Source organism: Leopardus geoffroyi, chromosome C1 (assembly GCF_018350155.1).
Source record: "Leopardus geoffroyi isolate Oge1 chromosome C1, O.geoffroyi_Oge1_pat1.0, whole genome shotgun sequence".
In the NCBI taxonomy this organism is placed as follows: domain Eukaryota; kingdom Metazoa; phylum Chordata; class Mammalia; order Carnivora; family Felidae; genus Leopardus; species Leopardus geoffroyi.
This window is the reverse complement of record NC_059328.1, coordinates 203,162,579-203,187,899: the sequence shown is the minus strand read 5'-3', so window position 1 is coordinate 203,187,899 and position 25,321 is coordinate 203,162,579. Positions and strand designations below refer to the sequence as shown.

Sequence of the window (25,321 nt, the reverse complement as noted above, 5' to 3'; positions counted from 1 at the left end):
TACTCAGTCGGCCCACCGCCCTTACTGTCTTTTCACTCGATCTTATGTCAAACAACCCAGACCAAAGAGCTAAGGAGAGTTTCACAAAGTCTACCACCTGATGGAACCACTGCTTGGTACCACTCACAGCCCTTTTGCTGGTACATGACATTTATTTATTTATTTTTTTATCAAACATTACTAAGAACCTTCCCTGTACCAAGGACTGTATCTGGCACTGGAGGGCACGGAGGTGGGAAAGACACAGGCCCAGCCCTCAGAACTTACCAGCCCAGCCTCTAAGCCATATAGACAGGTGATGGCATGAAACATGTGCCATCTAAATATATAAAGCAAGGGGTGCCTGGGTGGCGCAGTCGGTTAAGCGTCCGACTTCAGCCAGGTCACGATCTTGCGGTCCGTGAGTTCGAGCCCCGCGTCAGGCTCTGGGCTGATGGCTCAGAGCCTGGAGCCTGTTTCCGATTCTGTGTCTCCCTCTCTCTCTGCCCCTCCCCCGTTCATGCTCTGTCTCTCTCTGTCCCAAAAATAAATAAACGTTGAAAAAAAAAATTAAAAAAAAAAAAAATAAATATATAAAGCAAATATTAACAGATCTAAAGGGAGAAACAGGGAGCAATACAGTAACAGTAGTGGAAATTGATACCCCACTTTCATCAATGGACAGACCACCGAGACAGAAAATCAATAAGGAAATATTGGCCTTAAGTGACACAATAGACCGGATGGACTTAAGAGATATATACAGAACATTCCATCCAAATGCAGCAGGATACACATTCTTCTCAAGTGAACATGAAACATTCTCCAGGCTAGATCACATGATAGGCCACAAAACAAGTCTTAACAAATTTAAGAAGAGTAAAATCGTATGGAGGATCTTTTCTCACCACAGTGGTATGAAACTAGAAATCAATTACAAAAAAAGAAAAACCTGGAAAATTCATAAATATGTGGAGATTAAACAACATGCTACTGAATAATCGTGGGGTCAAAGAAGAGATCAGAAGAGAAAATCAAAAAAATATCTAAAGACAAATGAAAATGGAAAATACAGCATATCAAAACGGAAAGGGAGAAGGGGTGCCTGGGAAAAGGAGGCTGGGGCCTTGAACATCCCTGTGAGGAGTTCAATGCTGATTCCCCAGGTCCTGTGGAGATTCCTGAGCAGGGGAACCAAACATGCTTTAGGGACACTGACGCAGCAGCGGTACATGCATAAGACTGAGCTGAAAAAACACCAAGCAGGAGGGGGCGCCCAGACACCATCCCTTCCCACAGTCGCCATGGGGCTGTTCATGCTGCCAGCCAAGCCACAGTCAAGCAGGGAGGCTGACCTGGTGCCGGAGCTGCCAGAGCTGGAAACGATATGTCTTCTGCATTGGGCAGAACAAAGCCTGCCACGTTCAGAAGGTCCCAGGTCATCTGGCCTTTGATGCTGATATCAGTGGAGAGCGGGATTGCAGGCTTCAGGGAAAGGGCAGGGGGGTGTGGGGGGGGGGGCGGGGAAGAGTGGTAAAAGCCATAATTTATGGAGTGCAGCAAAAGTAATTCTAAGAGAGAAGTTCGGAGTGATAAATGCCTACATTATGAAACAAGAAAGATCTCAGATAAGCAACCTAACTTTACACCTCAAGAAACTAGGAAAGGAATAACAAACTAACCCCAAAGTTAATAGGAGAAAATAACAAAGATCAGGGTGGAAATAAATAGAAACTAAAAGGCAACAGAAAATATCCATGAAAACAATCTGACTAAAAAATGGGCAGAAAATCCATATAGATATTTTTCCACAGAAAACATACAAGTGGCCAACAGGTACGTGAAAAGATGCCCAACATCAAAAATCATCAGGGAAATGCAAATCAAAACCACAATGAGATATCACCTCATACCTGTTAAGATGGACATCAAAAGAATAAGAAACAACAAGTGTTGGTGAGGATGTGGAGAAAAGGGAACCTTTGTGCACTCTCAGTGGGAATGCAAACTGGTGCAGCCACTGTGGGAAACAGTGTGGAGGTTCCTCAAAAAATTACAAATAAAACTACTCTTGGGGCAGCTGGGTGGCTCAGTCGATTGAACATCTGACTTTGGCCCAGGTCATGATCTCACGGTTCACGAGTTCGAGCCCCACGTTGGGCTCTGTGCTGACAGCTCAGAGCCCGGAGCCTGCCTCCGATTCTGTGTCTTCCTCTCCCTGCCCCTCCCCTGCTTGCTCTCTCTCTCTCTCTCTCTCTCTCAAAAATAAATAAAAATATTTTTTAAAAAACAAAAGAACAAACAAACAAAAACAAAACTACCCTATGATCCAGCAATTCTACTGTGGGTATTTATTTAAAGAAAACAAAAACACTAACTCAAAAAGATATAAGCACCCCCAAGTTCGCTGCAGCATTATTTACAATAGCCAAGACCTGGAATCAACCTAAGTGCCCACTGATGAATGAATTGATAAATTGTACTATAGGGGCTCCTGGGTGGCTCAGTGGGTTAAGTGTCGGACTTCGGCTCAGGTCATGGGTTCGTGGGTTCGAGCCCCACATCGGGCTCTGTACTGACAGCTCAGAGCCTGGAGCCTGCTTTGGATTTTGTGTCTCCCTCTCTCTCTGCTCCTCTCTCTCTCAGGCTGTCTGTCTGTCTCTCTCTCAAAAATAAACATTAAAAAAATTTTTAATTAAGAAAAAAGAAATTGTGGTATATATACAGTGGAACATTATTCAGCCACACAAAAGAAGGAAATCTTGCCACTTAGGACAACATGGATTGACCCTGAGGGCATTATGTTAAGTGAAATAAATCAGAGAGAGACAAATTTTGACTGATCCTTCTTTTCCATGTGAAATCTAAAAACAAAACAAACCAAAACCGAACTCATAGATATAGAGAACAGATTGGTGGTTGCCAGAGGAGGCGGGTGGGAGTAGGGAAAATGGGTCGAAGGGGGTCAAAAGACAAAAAAGTGCAGACAGACAGAAAATAAGTGAGTCCCGGGGATGTAATGTTCAGCATGGTGGCTATAATTATTAGTACACTATTGTATATTTAAAAGTTCCTAAGAGAGTAGATCTCTTTTTTATGTTTTTAAATTTTATTTTTGAGGGTGGGGGAGGGGCAGACAGAATGGGAGAGAGAGAGGATCCGAAGTGGGTTCTGCACTGGTAGTAGCAAGATCATGACCTGAGCTGAAGTTGGATGCTCGACTGAGCCACCCAGGCACCCCTCTTCCGGTTATTATTTGCATCCCTCTAGTGGCTAATCATATAGATCATTTTTCCATGTGCTTTTAAGGCATTTATATACCTTCTTTGGAGAAATGCCTATTCCAATACTGCTTTCATTTAAAAAATTGAGTTAGTTATTTGATTATTGAACTGTATAAGTTCTTATATATTCTGGACCCAAGTTCTTTATCAGATACATGATTTGCAAATATTTCCTCCCATTCTATGGACTGTCTTTTCACTTTCTTTTTTTTTATTATTAATTTGTTTTCAATTTGGTTAACATACAGTGTCGTTTTGGCTTCAGGAGTAGAATCCAGTCATTCGTCTCTTACATATGACACCCAGTGCTCATCCTGAAAAGTACTCACCTTAATTCCCATCCCCCATTTAATCCACCCCCCCCACCCCCTCCTTCAGCAACCCTCAGTTTGTCCTCTGTATTTAAGAGTCTCTAAGAGAGATCTTAAGAGTTACCACAGGAGGGGTACCTGGGTGGCTCAGTCGGTTAAGCGTCTGACTCCTGATCTCAGCTCAGGTCATGATCTCACAGTTCATGGATTAGAGCCCCTCACTGGACTCCGAGTTGACAGTGTGGAGCCTGCTTGGGATTCTCTCTCTCCCTCTCTCTCTGCCCCTCCGCCGCTCATGCTCTCTAAATTAATTAAAATAAATAAACTTTTTAAAAAAAGAAAAGAAAAAAATTGTAACTATAAAAAAAGAGAGGGGCACCCGAGTTGCTCAGTCAGTTAAGCATCTGACTCTTGATTTCAGCTCAGGTCATGATCCCACACTTCATGAGTTTGAACCTCATGTCAGGTTCTGGGCTGATAGTGTGGAGCCAGCTTGCGATTCTCTCTCTCCTTTCCTCTCTGCCCCTACTCCGCTCACTCTCTCTATCTCAAAAATAAATAAAAAGAGAGAGAGAAACATGACACATGAAATGACAATTATGGGCACAAGGCAAAGTGGGGCACATGAAGGCAGTCTGCAATAAGAGCTACAGAACAGATGACTGATCTCACCAGTCTCTGGGTCCCCATCTTTGAAAGACATCAACTTAACATAAGTTTACATATAAATTTAACATACGTTCGCATTTCCTTTTTCTAGCACTCTTGATATTATTTTCTTTAAGAAAGAGAAGGGAACTGCATTTATGGACTAGCACGATTTTCACATGTCCCAGTCCCTACTCCACTCCCTTAAGTCCTACAATGCTCTCCTGAGCTGACTTTATTATTTTTGTGTGTGATATGCAGTTTCGACCCGACAGTCGAGGGTGCCGAGGGGATATTATGGTCAGCTGCCTTTATATCAACTTCAACTGCTCTGCTTCGTGCAGCACTCACCTGGTTGAGGTGGGAGGGACCCCAACCCCAGCTTTAGAGGTGAGCCTACATGTGTCTAAGCTAATTAGAGTATGTCAATGGCCACTATGATGGGTTCAGAGACAGGCAATTAACCCAGGCCAGTCAACTAACTTTTGCAAGGCAGCAGAGCCAAGAGAACTGCAGAAAAGCAAAACTATAGCTTTGATGATCTCATCAATCTCTAGACCAGGCTATATAGCTGTAGGGCATCCAACTATTAGACTTTTTGGTTATATGAACCAATAAAGCTACTTTATCGTTTAAGCCACTGTGAGAGGCAACCAAACAAATCTGAAATGATACAAAGTGGGTCACTGAAATGTATCCTCCTTCTCCATAGGGGTATTAACAGGGTTTTATAGATGCGCAGGCTTTCACTCTTTATTAACTCACACCAGTCACATGTAGTGGGAAGGGCTAGTATAATTTCCACCAGTGCCCTGGGAAGGTTCATGTGACTCCAGATCTCTGGGATACAGGGCAGGAGCCAGGGGACTCTCCAAAATCCTAGCCCTGGCTGCTCCTTTAAAAGGCTACACATTCCTGGGGCGCCTGGATGGCTTAGTCAGTTAAGCATCCTACTTCCGGCTCAGGTCATGATCTCCCAGTTTGTGAGTTAGAGCCCTGGGAGAATCCTCCCTTCGGATTCTGTGTCTCTCCCGCTCTCTCTCTCTCTCAAAAATTAATAAACACTAAAAAAAAATAATAATAAAAGGCTACACATTCCTGGCTTTCTTCTCTTCCTCCTCCACCTCCTAGGGTGGTCTAGAATTTCTTTGGTAGTTACTGCTCTAGAGATAATCCTCAGCAAAACCTTCCAGTAAACTCTCCCTATGAAATGAGGAGGAATCCTTAGTTGCCACCCTTGGGGCATTCACTGGGCCTCTCCTATTTCTAGAGGTTAAATCAAGCAGGAAAAGTTTACAGAACTCTGGTTTCTCAGCTTACTTGGTATCTTAACGCTGAGCCCAGAAGGAATGATTTTTTTAACCAGCTCTATGTGTCTTGTGACCCGCCCACCAAATCTAAGAAACAAGAGCTAAGCACTTCAAGCACTTCAAGCCCTCATACCATTTTCACCCTCATCCTCAACTCCCTGTCCAGCTTTGTCTGGAGGGTGCCTCAGATACTGCCACACCCGATCCTTTGTCCCCAGAGGCCCTCTCTACCAATCCTGTCTAATCCATCCTACTGCACACACCATAACCTCGACAGTGCCCCCTAGAAGCCATCTTCACCCCGTGCCTGCTCAAGAGCCCACCATGGCCTCTCGGAGGAACCAGGGCCCTTTGTCTGACCTTCATGGCCCTCCTCAAAGACCTGTCCTATCCCCAGTGCCCAGAGCTCTTCTGAGTTTCTGACTACTGCCCAGCACAGGGACATGGTAACCAGCCTGTTCACCAGCCCGGCCAAAGGCCTGCCCACTCTTCCTGCCAATCACTGATGACCACACATGTGCCTGGAGAGCAAATAAATGAATCAAAGGTGCCACCCAGGGGCGCCTGGGTGGCGCAGTCGGTTAAGCGTCCGACTTCAGCCAGGTCACGATCTCGCGGTCCGGGAGTTCGAGCCCCGCGTCAGGCTCTGGGCTGATGGCTCGGAGCCTGGAGCCTGTTTCTGATTCTGTGTCTCCCTCTCTCTCTGCCCCTCCCCCGTTCATGCTCTGTCTCTCTCTGTCCCAAAAATAAATAAACGTTGAAAAAAAAATTAAAAAAAAAAAAAAAAAGGTGCCACCCAATCCCCAACCCTGGGCAGGCTTCTCCTCTCAGGGCACTCAAGTTCTCTGCCTCAAATTAGCTGTTTATTGATCTGTTCACTTCCCTCTCTCCCTCTTCCCCCAAAGGAGCATATAAACCCTAGGGTATAAGCTTCCAGCTCAGCACTGAGGGCACTGGTCACCTCTCAATGAATCCCAGCACTTGGAAACGTGCCTGGAGCAGAGTGGACATGTTTATATTTTTTCATAGTCATTAGGAAGACAGATCTGAGGTGAATCTCTTCAGTTCATTTCCTAAAACTCTTCCAACTTAGCCAACATCGGGTTTTCCCATCTCTGTCCATCCAGAGTGGGTTATCTGCCTCCATGTGCATTTCACTGAATAAACTCCTCTTACTGGATTCCTTAATTTAAACAAATGTTCCTTTTTCTTAATGTCTATGATTTTGCTTTCACTCGAGAAGTGACATTTTTCTCTCTGTGGAAAAATCTATCCTGCGAATCGCTTGACGACCATAATCCTCCAGAATCCATTTCCTCTGGAAGAAGTCTGTGGTCGCCAACATCACCACACAAGTAAACAGTCGTTGTGCCACATCTGGCAGCTTATACCCTTACATTACCAAGTAATGTTACCAAGACAGTTCTCTCCTCTCTCAACCCCTGTTCATTTTATTTAAAAAAAAAAAAAATTAATGTTTATTTTTAAGAGAGAGAGAGAGGCAGAGTGCAAGCAGGGGAGGGGCAGAGAGAGAGGGAGACACTGAATCCAAAGCAGTCTCCAGGCTCCCAGCTGTCAGTACAGAGCCCAGCAAGGGATTCACACCCACGAACCCAGAGGTCATGACCTGAGCTGAAGTCAGGTGCTTAACTCTCTGAGCCACCCAGGCACCCCTACCCCTGTTCATTCCAAACCTGGTCTCCCAAGTCCCCTCTTCCCTGGTGCCCTCCTGATTCATACCACTCCGGGACCTATTCATTTCGGTTCACAGGGTTCTGTCTACCCTTCGCACACAATCCCTACAGATTTCCAGTCTGTGACCATAGCTCCAGTCGGTCCTGAGCTAAATTCTCGTGTCCTTCACTTTTGGTCCAACGTGTCCCCATCTCCAGCTTCTTTATCCTTGTGCTCACCCCCAACCCCCAGTCGCGAGCCCCCACCCTCTCCCCCGCCCCGCCCCCGCTCGGTTACCTGGAGCTTGTGTAAGTGCAGAAGGTAGCCTTGCACTAACAGCTGGAAGAAACTGCGCAGCTGCCCCGGCCCCGGAATCTCCTCCAGGGTCCGCAGCCTCCGGTCGCCAGGCCCGTTTCCAGGAGTCTCGGCGGTGGCCGAGACGGCGGTGGGGATCGCGGCCTTGGCTCTGGCCCCGTGCGGGCAAAGGCCAGGGAGGGCCACCCGCGTCCCCAGCAGCGCCCACCGCAGCCTCGCGCCCCTCAAGGCAGCCACGCGATCCATGGCCCGCGCCGCCCGCGCCTTTGGACCGCGAGTGAAGAGCGCCTGGAACCCGCTCAGAGATCAATCCCAAGGGGGCGGGGTCAAGGCGCCAGCCGCCGGGTAGGCAGGGCGCAGGCTGGCCAGGCCCCTTACCGCTCACTTTCCCTCGCGGTCCTGAGTCTCTCCAACAGGACCTAACCGACGCACAGAAGCCACCTCCTCCAGCCGTGAGCCTGAGGCCCGGGGAGGGGCCGGCCCACGCCGCGCGGAGGCTGTCCCGGGGGATATACGGAGACCGCCAGAGCCCCGACCGTGGCCGCCAATGCCGCGACTCCCCACCTTGCTCTCTCGCGGACTCTCAGCGAGAACTTGAAGTTCTCTGGACGGTACTTTGGTTCGCAGAACAAAGTTATCGGAAGCCCCACCCAATGAGTGAGACTGGCCGTCGTCTGACCTGCGGGTTGGCCACCCCAGGGCGCCGTCGCCCCAGCTGTCCTCCCTTCCCCGGGAGCTGGAACAGGCTGCTGACATTAAACCGGCCACTGGCTTTTCCTATGCGCCCGCTGGTTGCCCGAGCGCCCAGCCACTAGAGAAAAGAGAAGAAAAGAAAGAAAGAAAAGAAAACCCGTCCCAAATCCAAGGTCATCTGATTCCTGGAGGGTGAAAGCCAAACTGGCAAACAAATTTAAATATTAAGGGGTTGTTAATGCAATTCTACCCCCCCCCCCAACCCCCAACGCGCACACACACACTCCTAAATCTGCCAAGGCAGCGTTTTTCAAAGTGCAGGTTGAGCCCAGATTTAGTGACTGCAACCAGAATTATTTTTTTTAATAAGATAAAAAAGAATAAAGCAGTATAGAAAATACTGCCAATAAGAAAGATTATTGTTTCATGAATCCTTTTTTCACATATATTCAAAGTATATTGAAAAGTTATTTCTATTTCAAAACGTGAAAAACATGGTTCGTACAAATATAAAATAAACACAGGTCAAAGATTATGCAACCCATTAGTGAGAGAACCAGCAGGACGGTAAGGCTTGTTCTAAGAACACTGGAAGAATTGTTTTTTTGTTTTTTTTTTTTATATAAAGAGCCAGAAGGAGAAAGGGCACATTAGGTTCAAAGGGGCAACAATTAGAGGGTCAGCTAAGGTGGCTACATGTGGATTTATTTTTATTTATCCCTTTAGGGGACATAGAGTTTCTTCAATCTGCGACTGAAAATCTTTCACCAGTTTGGGAGTTTTTCTGACATTATCTGTTCAAACATTTCTTCTACCCTAATCTGTTTTTCCATTTCTCTCCTAGGACTTCAGATTATACATATGTTAGACCTTCTGACTGATCCTTCCTGTCTTTTACCCACTTTTCTGCATTTTTTAAATCCTTTTTTCTCTTCTAGCTCATTAATTCTCTATTCAGCTGTGTCTAACCTACTGTTAAATCTGCCCATTGAATTCTTTTTAATGTTTGTTTATTTTTGACGGAGAGAGAGAGAGAGACATAGCACGAGCTGGGGAGGGCAGAGAAAGGGAGACACAGAATCCAAAGCAGGCTCCAGGCTCTGATCTGTCAGCACAGAGCCCGACTCAGGCACCTCACCACTGATTCTTGATTTCGGCTTAGGTCGTGATCTCAAGGTATGTGAGATTGAGCCCCACGCAGGGCTCCATGGTGAGGGCGGAGCCTGCTTGGGATTCTCTCTCTGTGTCTCTCTTTCTGTCCCTCCGCTCCTCAATAAGTAAATAAACTTTAAAAAATTTTGTTTGTTTATTTATTTATTTATTTATTTATTTATTTATTCTAGTGTTTTATTTTGAGAGAGAGCAAGAGAACAAGTAGAAGAGATGTCAGCACAGAGCCTGACTTGGGGCTTGATCCCATGAACTGTGAGATCATGACCTGAGCCAAAATCAAGAATCAGTGGTGGGGTATCTTAATGGACTGAGCCACCAGGCACCCCTTCAATTTTTTTTTACTTTATTTCATTTCATTTCATTTCATTTCATTTCATTTCATTTTTTATAATTTATTTATTTATTTTTAAATTTCATCCAAGTTAGCATATAGTGCAACAATGATTTTAGGAGTAGATTCCTTAATGCCCTTTACCCATTTAACCCATCTCTCCCTCCCACAACCCCTCCAGCAACCCTCTGTTTGTTCTCCATATTTAAGAGTCTCTTATGTTTTGTCCCCCTCCCTGTTTTTATATTATGAGTGAAGTCATATGAGTGAAGTCATATGATTTTTGTCTTTCTCTGACTGACTAATTTCACTTAGCTTAATACCCTCCAGTTCCATCCACGTCGTTGCAAATGGCAAGATTGCATTCTTTTTGATTGCCGAGTAATACTCCATTGTATATATATACCACATCTTCTTTATCCATTCATCCATCGATGGATATTTCGGCTCTTTCCATACTTTGGCTATTGTCGACAGTGCTGCTATAAACATGGGGGTGCATGTGTCCCTTCGAAACAACATACCTGTATCCCTTGGATAAATGCCTAGTAGTGCAATTGCTGCGTCATAGGGTAGTTCTATTTTTAGTTTTTTGAGGAACCTCCCTAGTGTTTTCCAGAGTGGCTGAACCATCTTGCATTCCCATATACTGCCTCTTTTTAAAAAGACTACTGACATGGGACACCTGGGTGGCTCAGTTGGTTAAGTGTCTGACTCTTGGTTTTGACCCAGGTCAGGATCTCACCACTTGTGAGTTCAAGCCTCACATTGGGCTCTGTGCTGACGCTGCGAGGCCTACTTGGGATTCTCTCACTCTCTCTCTCTCTCAAAGTAAATAAATAAACTTAAAAAAGAAAAAAAAACCCTGCCTACTCACAGCTGTTTATTTGAATACCACAGTCTCCTTGAATAGTTAGAGGTCATTATTCTCCTTCTCCAGGGAAGAAAAACTAAAGTTCAGGGGCACCTGGGTGGCTCAGTCCATTGAAAGTCAGGCTTCAGCTTAGGTCATGATCTCATGGTTTGTGAGTTCGAGCCCCATGTCTGGCTCTGTGCTGACGGCTCAGAACCTGGAGCCTGCTTCTGATCCTGTGTCTCCCTCTTTCTCTGCCCCTCCCCTGCTCGCACTCTTCCTCTCTCTCTCAAAATAAATAAGTAAACATTTAAAAAAAAAAAAAAAAGGAAAACTAAAGTTCAGAGAGGTAAAGAAAGGTCAGTGGCAGGACTGGACTTTGAACCCAGGAATTGGGCACTGAGTTCAATGCTTTTTCCACTAGGTGTGAGGGGAGAGAGGAGGGACGAAGTTGTATGAACATTTCTACTGCAGAAATGGGAGGTGGAGAGGAGCTCACTATTATCCTGATAACCAGAGGCTGGGTGATGGCCCATAGGAAGGTAGGACCCCTTGCCTGGCCCTACATAATTATCTGCCTGGAGCAAACAGTGTCCTCCAGTCCTTGTGACTCGAGCCTTTGTTGGGGGAGCAGCTCACCATTATCCCAACCGGCACTGCCTCCTGAGGTCTCTAGAAATTGCCCCAAGGATATATGCTGGCCTTCTGAGGCTGACATGCTCTTATTTGGAATTCCATTTTGTATCAGAAAGTTATCTTGCACAAATTTAGGGATGCTTGCTGCTGTGTAATACAGAATTTGTCTGGTCTTTGTCCCTGGGTCCCGAGCTGGAGCCTCCAAGCTGTTGGAATTACATGAGGGATAGGAGTGTGGCAGCAGGTCCCTAGATAGTTTCAGGATGGGGGGTAGTCATGCCAGAGAGCTTGCCCATATGTTAGATCCTGCCTATGTAACAAAACGCCAATAAAAACCCCAGATGCCAAAGCCCAGTTGAGTTTCCTGGTTGTCAAATGCAGGAATATTCTAGAACGGTGACACCTCCTGATTCCAAGAAGAGAGGACATGGAAGCTCCATTGCTCAAGATCCTCCTATTGGTCTCTGCTTTTGTCTGGTCCTCTTTCAGATGCTTTTTAATAAAACTATAATTTTAAGGATAGAACTTTCCCAAGTTCTGTAAGTCATCCTTGTGAATTATCAAGCCTCATAGGGGTGTGGGAATCCCTGAAACTGCAGCCAGTTGGTCAAAAGCATAGGTGGCTTTGGGACCCCCCCAACTTGCAGGTGGCATCTGAAGTGAGGGCAGTCTTGTTGGGGACTGTTCCCTTAACCTGTAAAGGCAACACTAACTCCCGCTAGTTTGTGTCAGAACTGCAGGTGCAATACTGTGGTTGGGTCTAATTTTAGGGAATTACATTGTGCCCAACACATGTGAGGATTCCAACCTGGTCTTCAGTTGCTACTGGCTCATACTGAAATGCCCTCATTTCTGCCTGACTGCACACTCCAACCCTATTCGTGACCAAAGGGTCTCACCCTCCCCCTGCCCCCCACCCATCACCGCACACACACACACAACTCTCTCCTGCCTCTGCATCCTTCATGGGCTCCTGGAAGCATCTGACTCTTCCTGAACTCAGGGCACGAACTTTGAGGTCATCTCAGGCCCATCTGCCTACATATCTCAGATGTCCTCATATTGGGCATGAGGGAATCTCTGGGACTTCCCTTCTGGAAGCTGGTACAGGTCTTTTCTGATCTCTGATTCTCAAAATCATTGGCAGAGGAGAAGTACAGGACACAGAGACACACATTAGCCTAGAAGAAGGAGGAAGAAGAGAGGAAGAAGGGAAAGGGAGAAGGAGGGAGAATTAACATTTGAGGGCTTATTCTGTGCCAAGCACTCTTCTGAGACTTTCCTAATATTAATTCACTTGATTCCTGCATCAACACTGAGGTTTATATTATTCTCCTAGTATTTGAGAAAGCAGAGGGGTGAGATTAAAAATAATATGCCCAAGGGGCGCCTGGGTGGCTCAGTTGGTTGAGCGTCCGACTTTGGCTCAGGTCACGATCTCACGGTTCGTGAGTTCGAGCCCCGTGTCAGGCTCTGGACTGATGGCTCGGAGCCTGGAGCCTGCTTCCGATTCTGTGTCTCCCTCTCTCTCTGCCCCTCCCCCATTCATGCTCTGTCTCTCTCTGTCTCAAAAATAAATAAACATTAAAAAATTTTTTTTTTTTAAATAATAATTTGCCCAAGTCACACAGCTAGTAAAAATCAGAGTCCGGAATTCCAAAGCTGGGAGCCACAGTGATTGTGAATGCTTGTCGTGAGCACACTGTGAAGTTGTGTCTTTCCACAGGCCCATTTCACTCAGTCATAAAGCAGGGTTAGCGTCACTATAAAGCAGCTTCGGGATTCCAAACACAATGACGTTTCACATGTTTAACGTGACTTCCTAGAAGTCACACAGAGCAGGGCACCTCCTACAAGTCACACAACAAACAAGATGGAACAGGGGTAGGAAGTTAACGAACCAAAAGTGAAGGCAGTCTGATCCCCAGCTGGGATAAGGCCTCAATCCGCTCCTGGTCAGCTCCTGGCACTAGTAAGTGCTTATGCTGTTCAAGCAGTGAAGGGTCTCTGTTCTGTTTGGGGATCCACCGGCCAAAGCCTTCAGTGGCAGCTGCCTTTTTGAAGTGGTCACACCCAGAGGGGTCAGTGTCCAGATTCTGATAGTTTGCTTCAAACATCGTCCCTTTCTAAAGGGATTTCATCTGTCTCGGCCTTTGCAGACCTCCTCTGTTCCTGCTGGTTGTCAGTTCTGAGTGTGGCATCCCCCCGGTGCTGGTCTTTGCTGTGACGCTCTTAGCTGCTTGCGTCATTGCTTGACACAGGCCACTGTTTGACATGAGTGACTCCATCTTGCTCTCTGCAATGCTCTCGACTGACTTCCTTTTGCTAAACCTCCTCGTCATTGTCTCCCCATCTGCCACCTAAGGTACATCTTAGGCTCTTCAGAGCAGGAAATTCTGGCTGGTGGTCAGTAAGCAAATACGTTTTTCGTAAATATTTCATCATATGTCTGACCTTGAAATTTCGCAAACAAATAAATGACTATTTTCTTCTCTGCTGTGTGGGTCTTTCCTTAAAAAGAATGAGATAAAACACGCCAGCCACTGCTTCCTTGATGGGAGAGGGCCCCTCGATGAAAAGGGAGTGACCAGGAGTGCTGCTGTTCTCCCACACATGAATGCGGCTCCCTATCCTGACACAAAAGAACTTATTGAAACAAGAGGCAGCCAGATATAGTGAAAAGAGCAAGGTGGTATTAAAATGCTCACGATGTTTCGTTAAGAAACAACAAGTCACAAAACCATTTCACCAATTCATCTGTCTCTCTCTCTCTCTCTCTCTCTCTCACAAACACACACAATTGGAAAGATGCATACCAAAATTAATAACAGTGGTGAATTACATGTGACTTTCATTCTTTATACTTTTTCTGTATGTTGTCTTAACTTTTTAAATCAATTTCTTGATAATTATAAACATAATTATAATATAATAAATATAACTCCAGAAATTAATTTCTTTATTTCTTTACAATTATGTTACTTACTAGCTATGAGACTTTGAGCAAATTATATATAACCCCTTGAGTAAGCCTCAGTTCTCCACAATTAAATAAGAATAAAACCTACCTGGGGTGCCTGGGTGGTTCGGTCGGTTAGGTGTCCAACTCTTGAGTCCAGCTCAGGTCATGATCCCACAGTTCGCGAGTTCAACCCTGGCATCATGCTCCTCGCTGATGATGCAGAGCCTGCTTGGGATTCTCTCTCTCTCTCAGTCTCTCTCTCTGCCCTTCCCCTGCTCGCACTCTCTCTCTCAAAATAAATAAATAAATAAATAAATAAATAAAATTTTCTAAAATTCTTTAATAAAAAGAATAAAACATACCTAATTTACAGGGCTGTTTTAAGAATGGAAGATAATATAAGCCAAGTTCATCACTCAATTAATTATCATTATTATAATATACCAGAGTGTCCTGTTTAATCTCTAACCAAAGCTTCATTTACTTCTTTTAACAAATGGAGAGAAAGTATTCAGGAGGCCTGGAATAGGGCTTGAATTCTCCATTTCTAACAAGCTCCTGGCCCATAGACCACATTTTGAGTAGCAGGTTGAGAGGGATGAAGACATTGAGGAAGAAGAATGTGTAGCTGATCACTACAGGTATTTTTATACTGGGAGCATTTGGAAATTCTGGAAACAGGCAGGACGTTGAAAGTCCAGGCTTTCATTTCAAGAAGAACCACTCATGGGGGAGAGAAACTAGAAAAAAATGTTGGCAGAACTCATGGGGGATTTCCAGCACACAGCATTACTCTCTCAGGACATTTGTCAAAGCCTAGGGCTGCAAAGTGAGAGACTGAAAATCTAAGAAGGAAAGCCTCCAGAAAGACAAGTGTTGCTTTCAGGAGTCTTGCAATATACAGTAGAATTAAAATGTAACTTTAAATAAGGTGTTCTGCTCACGCAATTCCAACGTTGTCTGTTGGGGTGGAGAGGCCACACTACCAAGTGATGCTTGGACACCAGCTGGCTGTCCTACAATTCAACTCAGTTCTGACACTGTTCACATCCACATCAGATTCCACAGGTTATGTTCCCAGTCCCACAAGAGTGCCCCCCACCCCTACAGATGCCAATTGCAAGCCCAGGTTGTTACCTGTGCTTCTGACCACCCAGCTACAGATTGGAGGTTCCCATGACTGGTCTTCAGATGCCAGTCACAACAAGTGCAGGTTGTTATCTGTACTTCTGACCGATTAGCTATAATGCAGACGGTCCTAGGTTTTGGGCTTTAATTTGCTAGAGCAGTTCACAAAACTCAGGAAACCCAATTACTCACTGAATTATTAGTTTATTAAAAATAACTTAAAAGAGAGGCGCCTGGGTGGCTGTCGGTTGAGCGTCCGACTTCGGCTCAGGTCATGATCTCACAGTTTGTGGGTTCAAGCCCTGTGTCGGGCTCTGTGCTGACAGCTCAGAGCCTGGAGCTCGCTTCGGATTCTGTGTCTCCCCCTCTCTTTGCCCCTCCCCTGCTCATGCTCTGTCTCTCTCTGTCTCAAAAATAAATAGAAACATTTAAAAAAATTTTTTTAAAAGAAAGAAAAAAGAAAAAAAAACAATTACAATAATATACCGTAATAAAAAAAGAAAAAATAATACTTTAAAAGAAGATAAATCAACAGCCAGATGAAGAGAAACATAGGACAATACCCAGAACAAAAGCACTTCTGTCCCCATGGAGTTTAGGCCCAGCACCGTGACATGTGGAAGCGTTCTGGCTCCCCAAACTGGAAGCTTTCCAAACCCTATCCTTTGGGTTTTTTATTGGAGGCTTCATTACAGAGGCATGTTGATTAGATCATTAGCTGTTGGTGATTGATCCAACCTCCAGTCCCTTTCCCCTCCCTGGAAATCAGGGGGAGGGACTGAAAGTTCCATCCCTCTGCTCACTGTTGGTTCCCCTGGCAACCAGGCCACATTCTTAGGTGCTTTCCAAAAGTCACCTTATAGGGGCACCTGGGTGGCTCAGTCAGTTAAGCATCCGACTTTGGCTCAGGTCATGATCTCACTGTTCACGAGTTTGAGCCCTGCATGGGCCTCTGTGCTGACAGCTTAGAGCCTGGAGCCTGCTTCAGATTCTGTGTCTCTCTCCCTCTCTGCCCCTCCCCCATTCATTCTGTCTCTTTCAGGAAATTCCTAGGGTCTTGAAAGCTGTGAGCCAGGAACCATGGATGAAGATCAAATTTATATGAGAAATATATTTTGGCCATCTGCATGACTGGCTATACGTAATCTAAACCACAACAATAATGCAAAAAGCAGGAAGGAGTGAATGGAGCTAACGTGTTCTAATTATGCATTAAAACCAATAATTTGTATTAGACTTCTGCTATGGCTGCATAACAAACTGTCCAAAGAATTAGCAACTTAAAACAACCTTCACTGCATTATGCGTACAGATTCTGTGAGCCAGGAATCTGGAGCAGGCACAGCGGGAATGACTTGTTTCTGTTCATCTATGATGTCTGAAACCTCAGTCTGAAAGATTCAAAGGCCGAGGGACTGGAAGAATCTGGAAGTGCCTGATGGCTCAGAGACAAGAACTGTTGTCCAGAGCGTCCTCACATGGCTTTTCTGTGTGGCTTGGCTTCGCAAAGTACAGCAGCTTCGAGGGAGTAGGATTTACTACATGACAGCTAAGCGCTGCAAGCATGAGTGTTCCAAAGAAGGCAGAAGCTGCGTCATCTTTTATTACCCAGCTTCAAAAGGGACACAGCATTCCTTCTGCCATACTCTTCAGCCAGAGCAGTAACATGCTCTCCTAGATCCAAGAGGCGGGAAATCAGACCCCGATTCCTAACAGAAGAATGGTGAGACCAGTTGTAGATTACACGTGTTTTCAGAGATATTGTTGCAGTCAGCTTTGGAAAAAACAGCCTCCCACACTAGCCATCTGTTTGGGGTGATGAAATATTTGGAGTAGGCAGTGATAATGGTTGTGTAACAATGCACGTGTATGTAATTAACGCTACTGGGTTGTACATTTAAAATGGATAAAATGGCAAATTTTATGTTATATGTATTTTACCACCATAAAAAATTAGAGAGGGAGGAAGAGAAGGAGAGAAAGAAGGAAAGGAAAAAGAGACAGCAGGAGACCCAGACCAGCCCAGGGCTGAAATAGGTAGGAGTTAGGTGGGAAATTAGGCATGGCATTCCAGAGAGGAAAGCTGGATTCTGTGTCCATGCCCCTAGCTGTGCATATAATTTGTACCCCGCCCCCTCCAAGATTCCTCAATCTAGAAGCTTGTTAGAGGGTTTGTAGAGAGTTTGAAGGATAGTAGAAGGTTTGGCTGGACCCATGACAAAGTGTACTCACTAGAGTAAATGAGAGGTTAAGAATAAAACCAAAGGGGACGGTTGGGTGGCTCAGTCAGTTAAGTGTCTGACTCTTGATTTTGGCTCAGGTCATGATCTCACAGTTCATGAGTTCAAGACTCGCATCAGGCTCAGCACTGACAGTATGGAGCCTGCTTGGGATTCTCTTTCCCTCTCTCTTGCCTCTTCTCTCTCTTTCTCTCTCTCAGTAAACAAAGTTAAAAAAAAAAAGAAGAAGAAGAAGAAAACTAAAGGACCAACTTCCATTTTCAAACCCACAAACCCACAATTTCAACAAAAGGCTTATGGGACCAACCTTGGAAGACTAACTTACAATTCTAACAACATTACTGAGTTTCTCAGAACCAAGCTTCAGAGAATAGTGCCATTGAGCTGGGGAGCGAATGTCTGGGGTGGCAGAATCACCAGCATAGTCCCTGGAGAGGTGCAATGCCTGAATGATATTGTGTGGATGGGTAATTGTATAACAAGGATGTGTAAGGGTTAAATTGTAGTGTAGGGCTAACGCTCAGCTTGAAAAATAACAACTTTGTTCTGACACTGAAGATCAAAAGATAACAGCCTTGCTTTTACTCTTGTAAATCATACCTCATGCTCTTGTGAATCAGGCTTTACCAATGAAGGAAACAAAAGCTCAAAAAAAGAGCATCAGAGACAAGGTCAAGGAGATCCACTGGTTGCAACTTAGCGGCAGAAAGTCTAAAATAATCACCTCATTTGATAACTGTTTCTGACTCATCTGGGAACTGTTTCTCTGTTCTGTTCCCAGGTAATGATAAAACAATGTGATCGGCTTTAAAAACTCTGTACCCTGGCTATTCGGAGCCACACTCTTATCAAGAGTGTTGGTCCCGATCGGTCGGCCTTGCCTCTCATTGTAATAAACTTTGTTGTGACTGTCACTCGCCTGTAGCACTCTGTTTCAGGAGTCGTGTGGATGCAACAGATGCAGTAATACTACCAAACAATAGGTACATTGTCTGTTCAAAATGAGGGGCTAAACAGTTTCCAGTATTGCTAGCACATGCTTTTTTTTTTTTTTTTTTTTTTTGAGATTTGATGTCTGATCTTATTTGTTACTCTTAGAAAATCTCATTTTTTAAATGTTTATTTATTTTTGAGAGAGAGAGGGAGACAGAGCATGAGCAAGGCAGGAGGGGGAGGGGGAGGCAGGCAGAAAGAGAAGGAGACACAGAATCCAAAGCAGGCTTCAGGCTCTGAGCTGTCAGCACAGTGCCTGACATGGGACTTGAACTCATGAACTGTGAGATCATGACCTGAACCAAAGTCAGACACCCAACCAACTACGCCACCCAGGCATCCCAGAAAATCTCTTTTTTTTTTTTTTTTTTTTTTTTTTTTTATATTTTGAGAGAGAGAGAGAGTTGAGGAGAGGGGGAGAGGGAGAGAAAGAATCCCAAGCAGACTCCACACTCAGCATGGAGCCCAAGTGGGCCTAGATCCCACGACTCTGGGGTCATGACCTGAGCCGAAATCAAGAGTCAGATGCTCAACCGACTGAGCCACCAAGGCGCCCAGAAAATCTCATTGTTGCCTGGACTCAGAGGTAGAAGCTCTCAGAAAGGGCAGCCTCTGTCTCTTGGCAACCTGTTCCTGGCGCGTTCCTTTGACCTCCTTCATTCTCTTGGCCAAAAGTTTAGTGTCTTCTTGCAGCCTCTTCCTTATTTTTCTTAGAACTCTGTGTCTTCTGAGCAATACGCCGACATTTGCCTTGGAGGTTACGTGGAGTAACAAGACGCTGAATCTTGGGCGCCTTGGTTCTAGGTTTCTTACCTTCTTTGTTTAAGAGCCCCATCACAACACACTGGCGGACATCATCTTCTTTAAAGAGACTGAGAAGTTTGCGGATTCTCCTAGCTCTTTTGGGCCCCAGGCAACAAGGCACAGGAGCATCCGTGAGTCCAGGAATATCCTTCTCCCCATTTTTCACGATGACCAAGTTGAGAACACTGAGGTTGGCATCCACAGCGTAGCCCTGAACAGATCTGCACTTTCTTTCTCCAGTCCTCCTAGGTCTGTAGCAGGAATGTCCCTTACTCAGCAGCAGGCGGACGCGGCCATGGGTCAAGACACCATGCTTCATGGGGGAAGTCTTGTTTGTCATTGCCACCACAGCTGCGGACTACATAACACTTCCATTCCTCACCCGGAGCATCAGGATCGACTTCTGTGGCCGAACACTTCTCGTAAGAGGTATAAAGTTTCCGGTCATCATCCACATCAATGAGTCTCTGGCAGCCAGCAGCTTGGAAGGACATGTTCAGTTTCATCCTAAAGCTGCTTACCACCTCCAAGGCGCTACGAAAAAGAGTTTTGTCATCACATGTTCTAAGCACTGATGGGGACATTAGATTTTATAGTTTTACCCAGAGAGTTGGATTCACCTGCTGCTAAATGGGACACGAGCAAGATAGAGGAGAAAATATAGAAATGGAATGTGTAGGGGCCCAGGGCAGGCTGCCCCAAGATGGGCCGCTTTGGCATGAAGATGATTTCAAGCTGAGGGCAATTAAAGCCCTGTGGGCTCAATAAAAGTTTTGTCCCTCCCTTAACTACTCAGAAGAATTTAAATTGGGGATCTTTCCCAAAACAATGGTTATTACCAGATAAATTCTATCTGAGTGACCCATCTGTATGGCAGGGAAAACAGCTACCAAACACCTGCTCTTGTTATCACCCTGTGATGTGCATTCCTTCCCTCTGAGGTCCCAGATCCCTACCCGCTTCTCCTTAGTTCAGGATGACATATATCCCTCATTTTGCCTGACGTCAGAATTTCCATGTCTGTTTGGATTCCTTGTACATATACCCTTAAATTTTATTTTCTCTGTTAATTTGTCTCATGTCATTTTTTTTTTAAATGTTTATTTATTTTTGAGAGACAGCGAGAGACAGAGAGACAGAGCATGAGCAGGGGAGGGGCAGAGAGAGAATTGGAAGCAGGCTCCAGGCTCTGAGCTGTCAGCACAGAGCCCGACACAGGGCTTAAACTCATGAACCACGAGATCATGACCGGAGCCAAAGTTGGATGCTTAACTGACTGAGCCACCCCGGTGCTCAATTTTTTCTTAGTCCAGCTAGAAGGACCTTGAAGGGGACAGGATATTCTGACCCCTCGATACATTTATTGATACACCTCATTCTACTTCTGTGATGTTCTCACCCATGTCTACCTTTGCACTTGTTTAACTGGGGAGTCGGATGCTGAAATCTGGACAAAGTAAAAATCTCTATTCAACTTTACAAAATAGTTACCGAGGGGCCAGATGGAAAGACAACCGTCTCCAAAGATGGGAAATAAATTATTTCAACCATGTGGATTTTAAATTCTGTTAGGCCTGAGTGGCTCAGTCAGTTAAGCGTTTTCGCTCAGGTCATGATCTCACGGTTTATGGGTTCAAGCCCTGCATCAGGCTCTGTGCTGAAAGCTCAGGGCCTGGAGCCTGTTTAGGATTCTGTGTTTTTCTCTCTGTCCCTCCTCTGCTCACACTCTCTGTCTCTCTCTCAAAATAAAGAAATAAACATTAAAAAAATATTTCTTAAGGATTTAAATTCTGTTAGGTGGGATTAGAACAGACTTTATTTAGTCTAGGACTAATTTTTCCCCATTATTGAGGCTATATACCTCTGAATGTTCAATCTGATGTCCCGTGAATTATTGGGGGACCCAATCTATTTGGGGGGACCATAATCTATTCTTGTCCCTATGAGTTCTGAGGACTGTTCCCTTAGGTGGGTTTCCCCTCAGGTGTGGGTGGTGTTTTCTCAAGCATGCGCTGGTCAGAATTCAGCTGAAGACAGAAAAGGTTCCTCTGTAGATCTCCTGAACACTTTCCCTGTCCCTTCTCTGGGTGTAGCTCTCTTCTTTGAGAATCTGCCTATGAATTCCTGGTCTCCTCAACTCCTAGTTCCCCTTCTTCAACTCAGGGGCTCTAAGAAGCTCCCCCTGGCCTCCAACTCCCTGAGCTTTGGCCTAGAAACTCTCTCCAGGCAGTAAGCTGGGGCAACCACAAGGTCACATGCTTTGTTTCCCATCTCTCAGGTCCTATGCTGCCTGTTGTCCAGGGTCTGAAAATCATTGTTTCATATTTTGTCCAATTTTTTTAGTTGTTTCCTGGGGGAAGTATAAATCCAATCCCTTTTACTTCATCTTGTCTCGAAACAATCATGTAGATTTTAAATTAGAAAATGTTATTGCTGTCTCTCTTAAAAACTGTTCATGACTCCAAACATATGTTTTCTTTCATACTGAGGAGTTGGTTTACCATCTGCAATATTAGGGGAGGGTTTTTTTGTCAAGAAAGGTGACAGATGGCAGTGGGGGAGGTGCTTGGGTGGCTCAGTCAGTTAAGTGTCTGACTCTTGGTTTCAGCTCAGGTCATGATCTCATGGTTCAGGAGTTCAAGTCCCACATCAGGCTCTGTGCTGACGGCACAGAGCCTGGTTGGGATTCTCTCTCTGCCCCTCCCCTGTTCATGCTCTCAGATTAAATACATAAACTTAAAAAAAAAGATAGGTGACAGGTGAGAGTTGGCAAAACTCTTTAACGACACTACAGGTGTCTCTGTAGAATTAATTCGCTACCGGTTGTTCACTACGATGGATATAGCACTGGTCTTGAATTTGACTTCTCATATAAATAAAATACAATCTAATTTGCAGTTTGAACTTCTTGATTCCATTTTATGAGGTCTGTTTTCTTTTTTCTTTTTTTTTTTTTTTACAGCTGCATCTCTGAGGTACACAGTGAGGTAACGTTTAGGGTATGTAATCACTAGGAGATCTGTGAGTGTAAATGCAGGTCATTTTATTCTAGAGTAAACGCAGGCCACTTAATTTAGAGTAGTATGAGTAAAGTAAATCTTGAGACAAAAGGAAAGGAAAGGAAAGGTAAAGAAGAAAACCAAACCTCCATTTCCAAACCCACAGTTTGGGAATGTGCCATAGATATTAGAATAATGGTGCTGGAAACTCCTTTTGACAACTGGCAGAAGTTTTTATATGGCCATATACTGTCTATTTCATCATTTTCAGTAGATGAAAATGTATAAGAAACACACTATGTGGGGCAAAAACACACTAAACATCATTTATAAATCATTTAATTATTACTTTTTGAACAGTTAGGGCACCTTTGATCGTATGATTAATTCACTGTCACATTTGTCAATCTTCTAACATTTTTTGACTCTTTTTTGGCTTCACAGGCCATCCTTCCTTCAGCCTAGATCTTCCCATTGATTTCTGAGGTTGGTAACTGCTACAAAGTACTAGGAAACTGGGTGGTACATGCATTCATTAATTCATTCAATAACCTTGGTCAAGTCATCTAAACTCTCTGAACCTCATTCTTCTTATCTAAAAAAGAGATAATATCAATATTGAAAGAAGTTTTTAGTGAGCGTGTGTGTGTGTGTGTGTGTGTGTGTGTGTGTGCACGCACATGTGTGTCTACACCAAGAACAATGCCTGAATCATAAGGGAAACTCACTAATTTGTTTGGCTTAAGCATCCATTATAAGGAGAGAAGTACACAAATTAACAAAATGTCTAGAATACCTCCTCCAGGAACTATGATTTATTTCCCTTCTGAAATACATCATGATGAGATTTTCAATGTCAAAGACTTCATCTTTTAATATCACAACCCATAAGAAGGGCAATTTGTCTAGGCTAGAGAGGGAATGCAAAAAAAAATTCTTTCATCTCTAGGGATTTGAGACTTTTCCTGTCTGACAGAGACAACAGAATCAGTGATATTTGTATCAGCTATAGTCTCAGATATGATTGCTGAGATGGCTGTACTTACCAAGCCCATAGATCCTGGTTTTGAATTAGTTTCCCAACAAGAGAGATGTCTAAAATTTGTATTCCTCTGCCAAAGAACATTCAGATTTGGGATGTCTGGTTTCAATTGGACTATCTTTCAAATTTTAAATATATCACGCACTCAAGGACTATCATAATTATTCTAGAGAGCTGCATACCGAGACTGATCCTGTCATTGTCACAGCATTATCAGTAGCTGATCTGAGCCAGGAACTCCACTCCCAGGTATATACTTCTGATGCACTGAATTGTGTGCCCCCAGATTAATATATTGAAGTCCTGACCCTCAGTGCCTCATACTGTGATCTTATTTGGGGATAGGGTCATTGAAGGATGTAACTCGTTGAGGTTATACTAGAATAGGGTGAGCCCCTATTTCAATCTGGTGTCCTTATGGAAAGGAGAAATTTAGACACAGATATGCACACAGGGATAATGCCATGTGGACATGAGGTTGGGGTGATATGTCTACAAGCCAAGGAATGCCAAAGATTGTCAGCAAACCACCAGAAGCTAGGAGAGAGGCATGGAACACATTCTCCCTCACATCCTCAGAAAGACCAAACTCTACAGACAGCTTGATCTCAGGCTTCAAGCCTCCAGAACCATGAGACAATGTATTTCTATTGTTCTAGCCACCCAAGTCGTGGTGCTTTGTCACAGCAGCCCTAGCAAACTAATACGACATCCAAAAGAATTGAAAACAGGCAAACAAATACATATACACACATGTTCACAATCGCACTATTCACAATAGCCCAGAAATAGAAACCATCCAATGCCCATCAACGGATGAATGGATAAATAAATTGTGGTATATATTGCTGGAGGACTGATTAAAAAAAGACAGGACCACTCACTGACCTGTGAGCTGGACCCAGGCCCTTGGAAGCTCTTCCCTCCCTCCCCAGTCCCTTGCCTTTCTGCTCCCAGAGACTGCTCCAAGGACAGAACCTGGAGATGGTGATGTGATGCTGAAAACACCTGCCTGGTCTATGTGGCTGAGCCCAGTTAGGGCCTCTTTATAAGCTTTTAAGATTTGGTGGGGCAGGTGTGGGGATCCATTCATCTTGCAGCCAACCAAGATAAGCCTTGTATTTAAGTTCCCTTTGCTATTATTAAAATTGCCACCTACCAACACAGAGTGGCCTGCCTCTTTCCTCAGTCTGTCCCTGCCCACTGCCTATGGGGAGTGGTTTCAGACTACACCAGGAACTCCCGAGAGGGTTGTGACCCTACATATACATGCACTGGAATATTATTAAGCCATAAAGAGGAATGATGTACTGATACATGCTACAAAGTGGATGAACCTTGAATATATACAAAGTGAAAGAAGACAGACACAAAAGGTCACAAATTGTATGATTCCATTTATATTAAATGTCCACAATAGATAAACTATAGAACTAGCAAGCAGAAAGGGGGTTGGAGGTAGGGGTGCTGGGGTTTCCTCTTAGTTTGAGGAAAATGTTTTGGAACTAGATAGTGGTGGTCGTTACACAACATTGTGAATATATTAAATGCTACTGAATTGTTCATTTTAAAATGCTTAATTTTATGTTATTTCAGTGTCACCTCAATTTCTTAAAAGTGCTATCTTAAAATTAACGCACAGGGTAGGGGCACCTGGGTGGCTCAGTCAGTTAAGCAACTGACTTGGGCTCAGGTCATGATCTTGCGGTTTGTGGGTTCGAGCCCCCACATCAGGCTCTGCACTGACAGTGTGGTGCCTGCTTGGGATTTTCTCTCTCTCTCTCTGCTGCTCCCAGACTCCTGCTTTCTCTTTCTCTGAAAATAAGTAAACTAAAAAAAATTAACGCACAGGTCTTAAGTGCACAACTTGACATTACCTATGTAAACAACACCCCCCTCAAGAATAGAGCATTACTATCACTCCAGAAAGTTCCCTAGTGCCCCTT

The 25,321-nt window shown here is 44.5% G+C and overlaps 1 protein-coding gene and 1 pseudogene across 2 annotated transcripts in view; both read right to left on the bottom strand.

Moving 5' to 3' along the window:
* LOC123599476 (sterol 26-hydroxylase, mitochondrial) overlaps positions 1 to 8,124 on the bottom strand; it is a 34,201-nt gene extending 26,077 nt beyond the window's left edge. Inside the window, exon 1 of one of the 2 annotated variants that reach the window (XM_045481280.1) lies at positions 7,504 to 8,124. In XM_045481280.1, coding sequence (XP_045337236.1) covers positions 7,504 to 7,767 — 264 coding nt within the window. In that variant the 5' untranslated portion in view covers positions 7,768 to 8,124. Of the gene's footprint in view, positions 1 to 1,334; positions 1,421 to 7,503 lie in introns of those variants that run through there. The other variant, XM_045481281.1, reaches the window with a different exon arrangement.
* Positions 8,125 to 18,990: 10,866 nt separating this feature from the next.
* Positions 18,991 to 19,862, bottom strand: LOC123599477 (annotated as a pseudogene).
* Between the last annotated feature and the right edge of the window lie 5,459 nt (positions 19,863 to 25,321).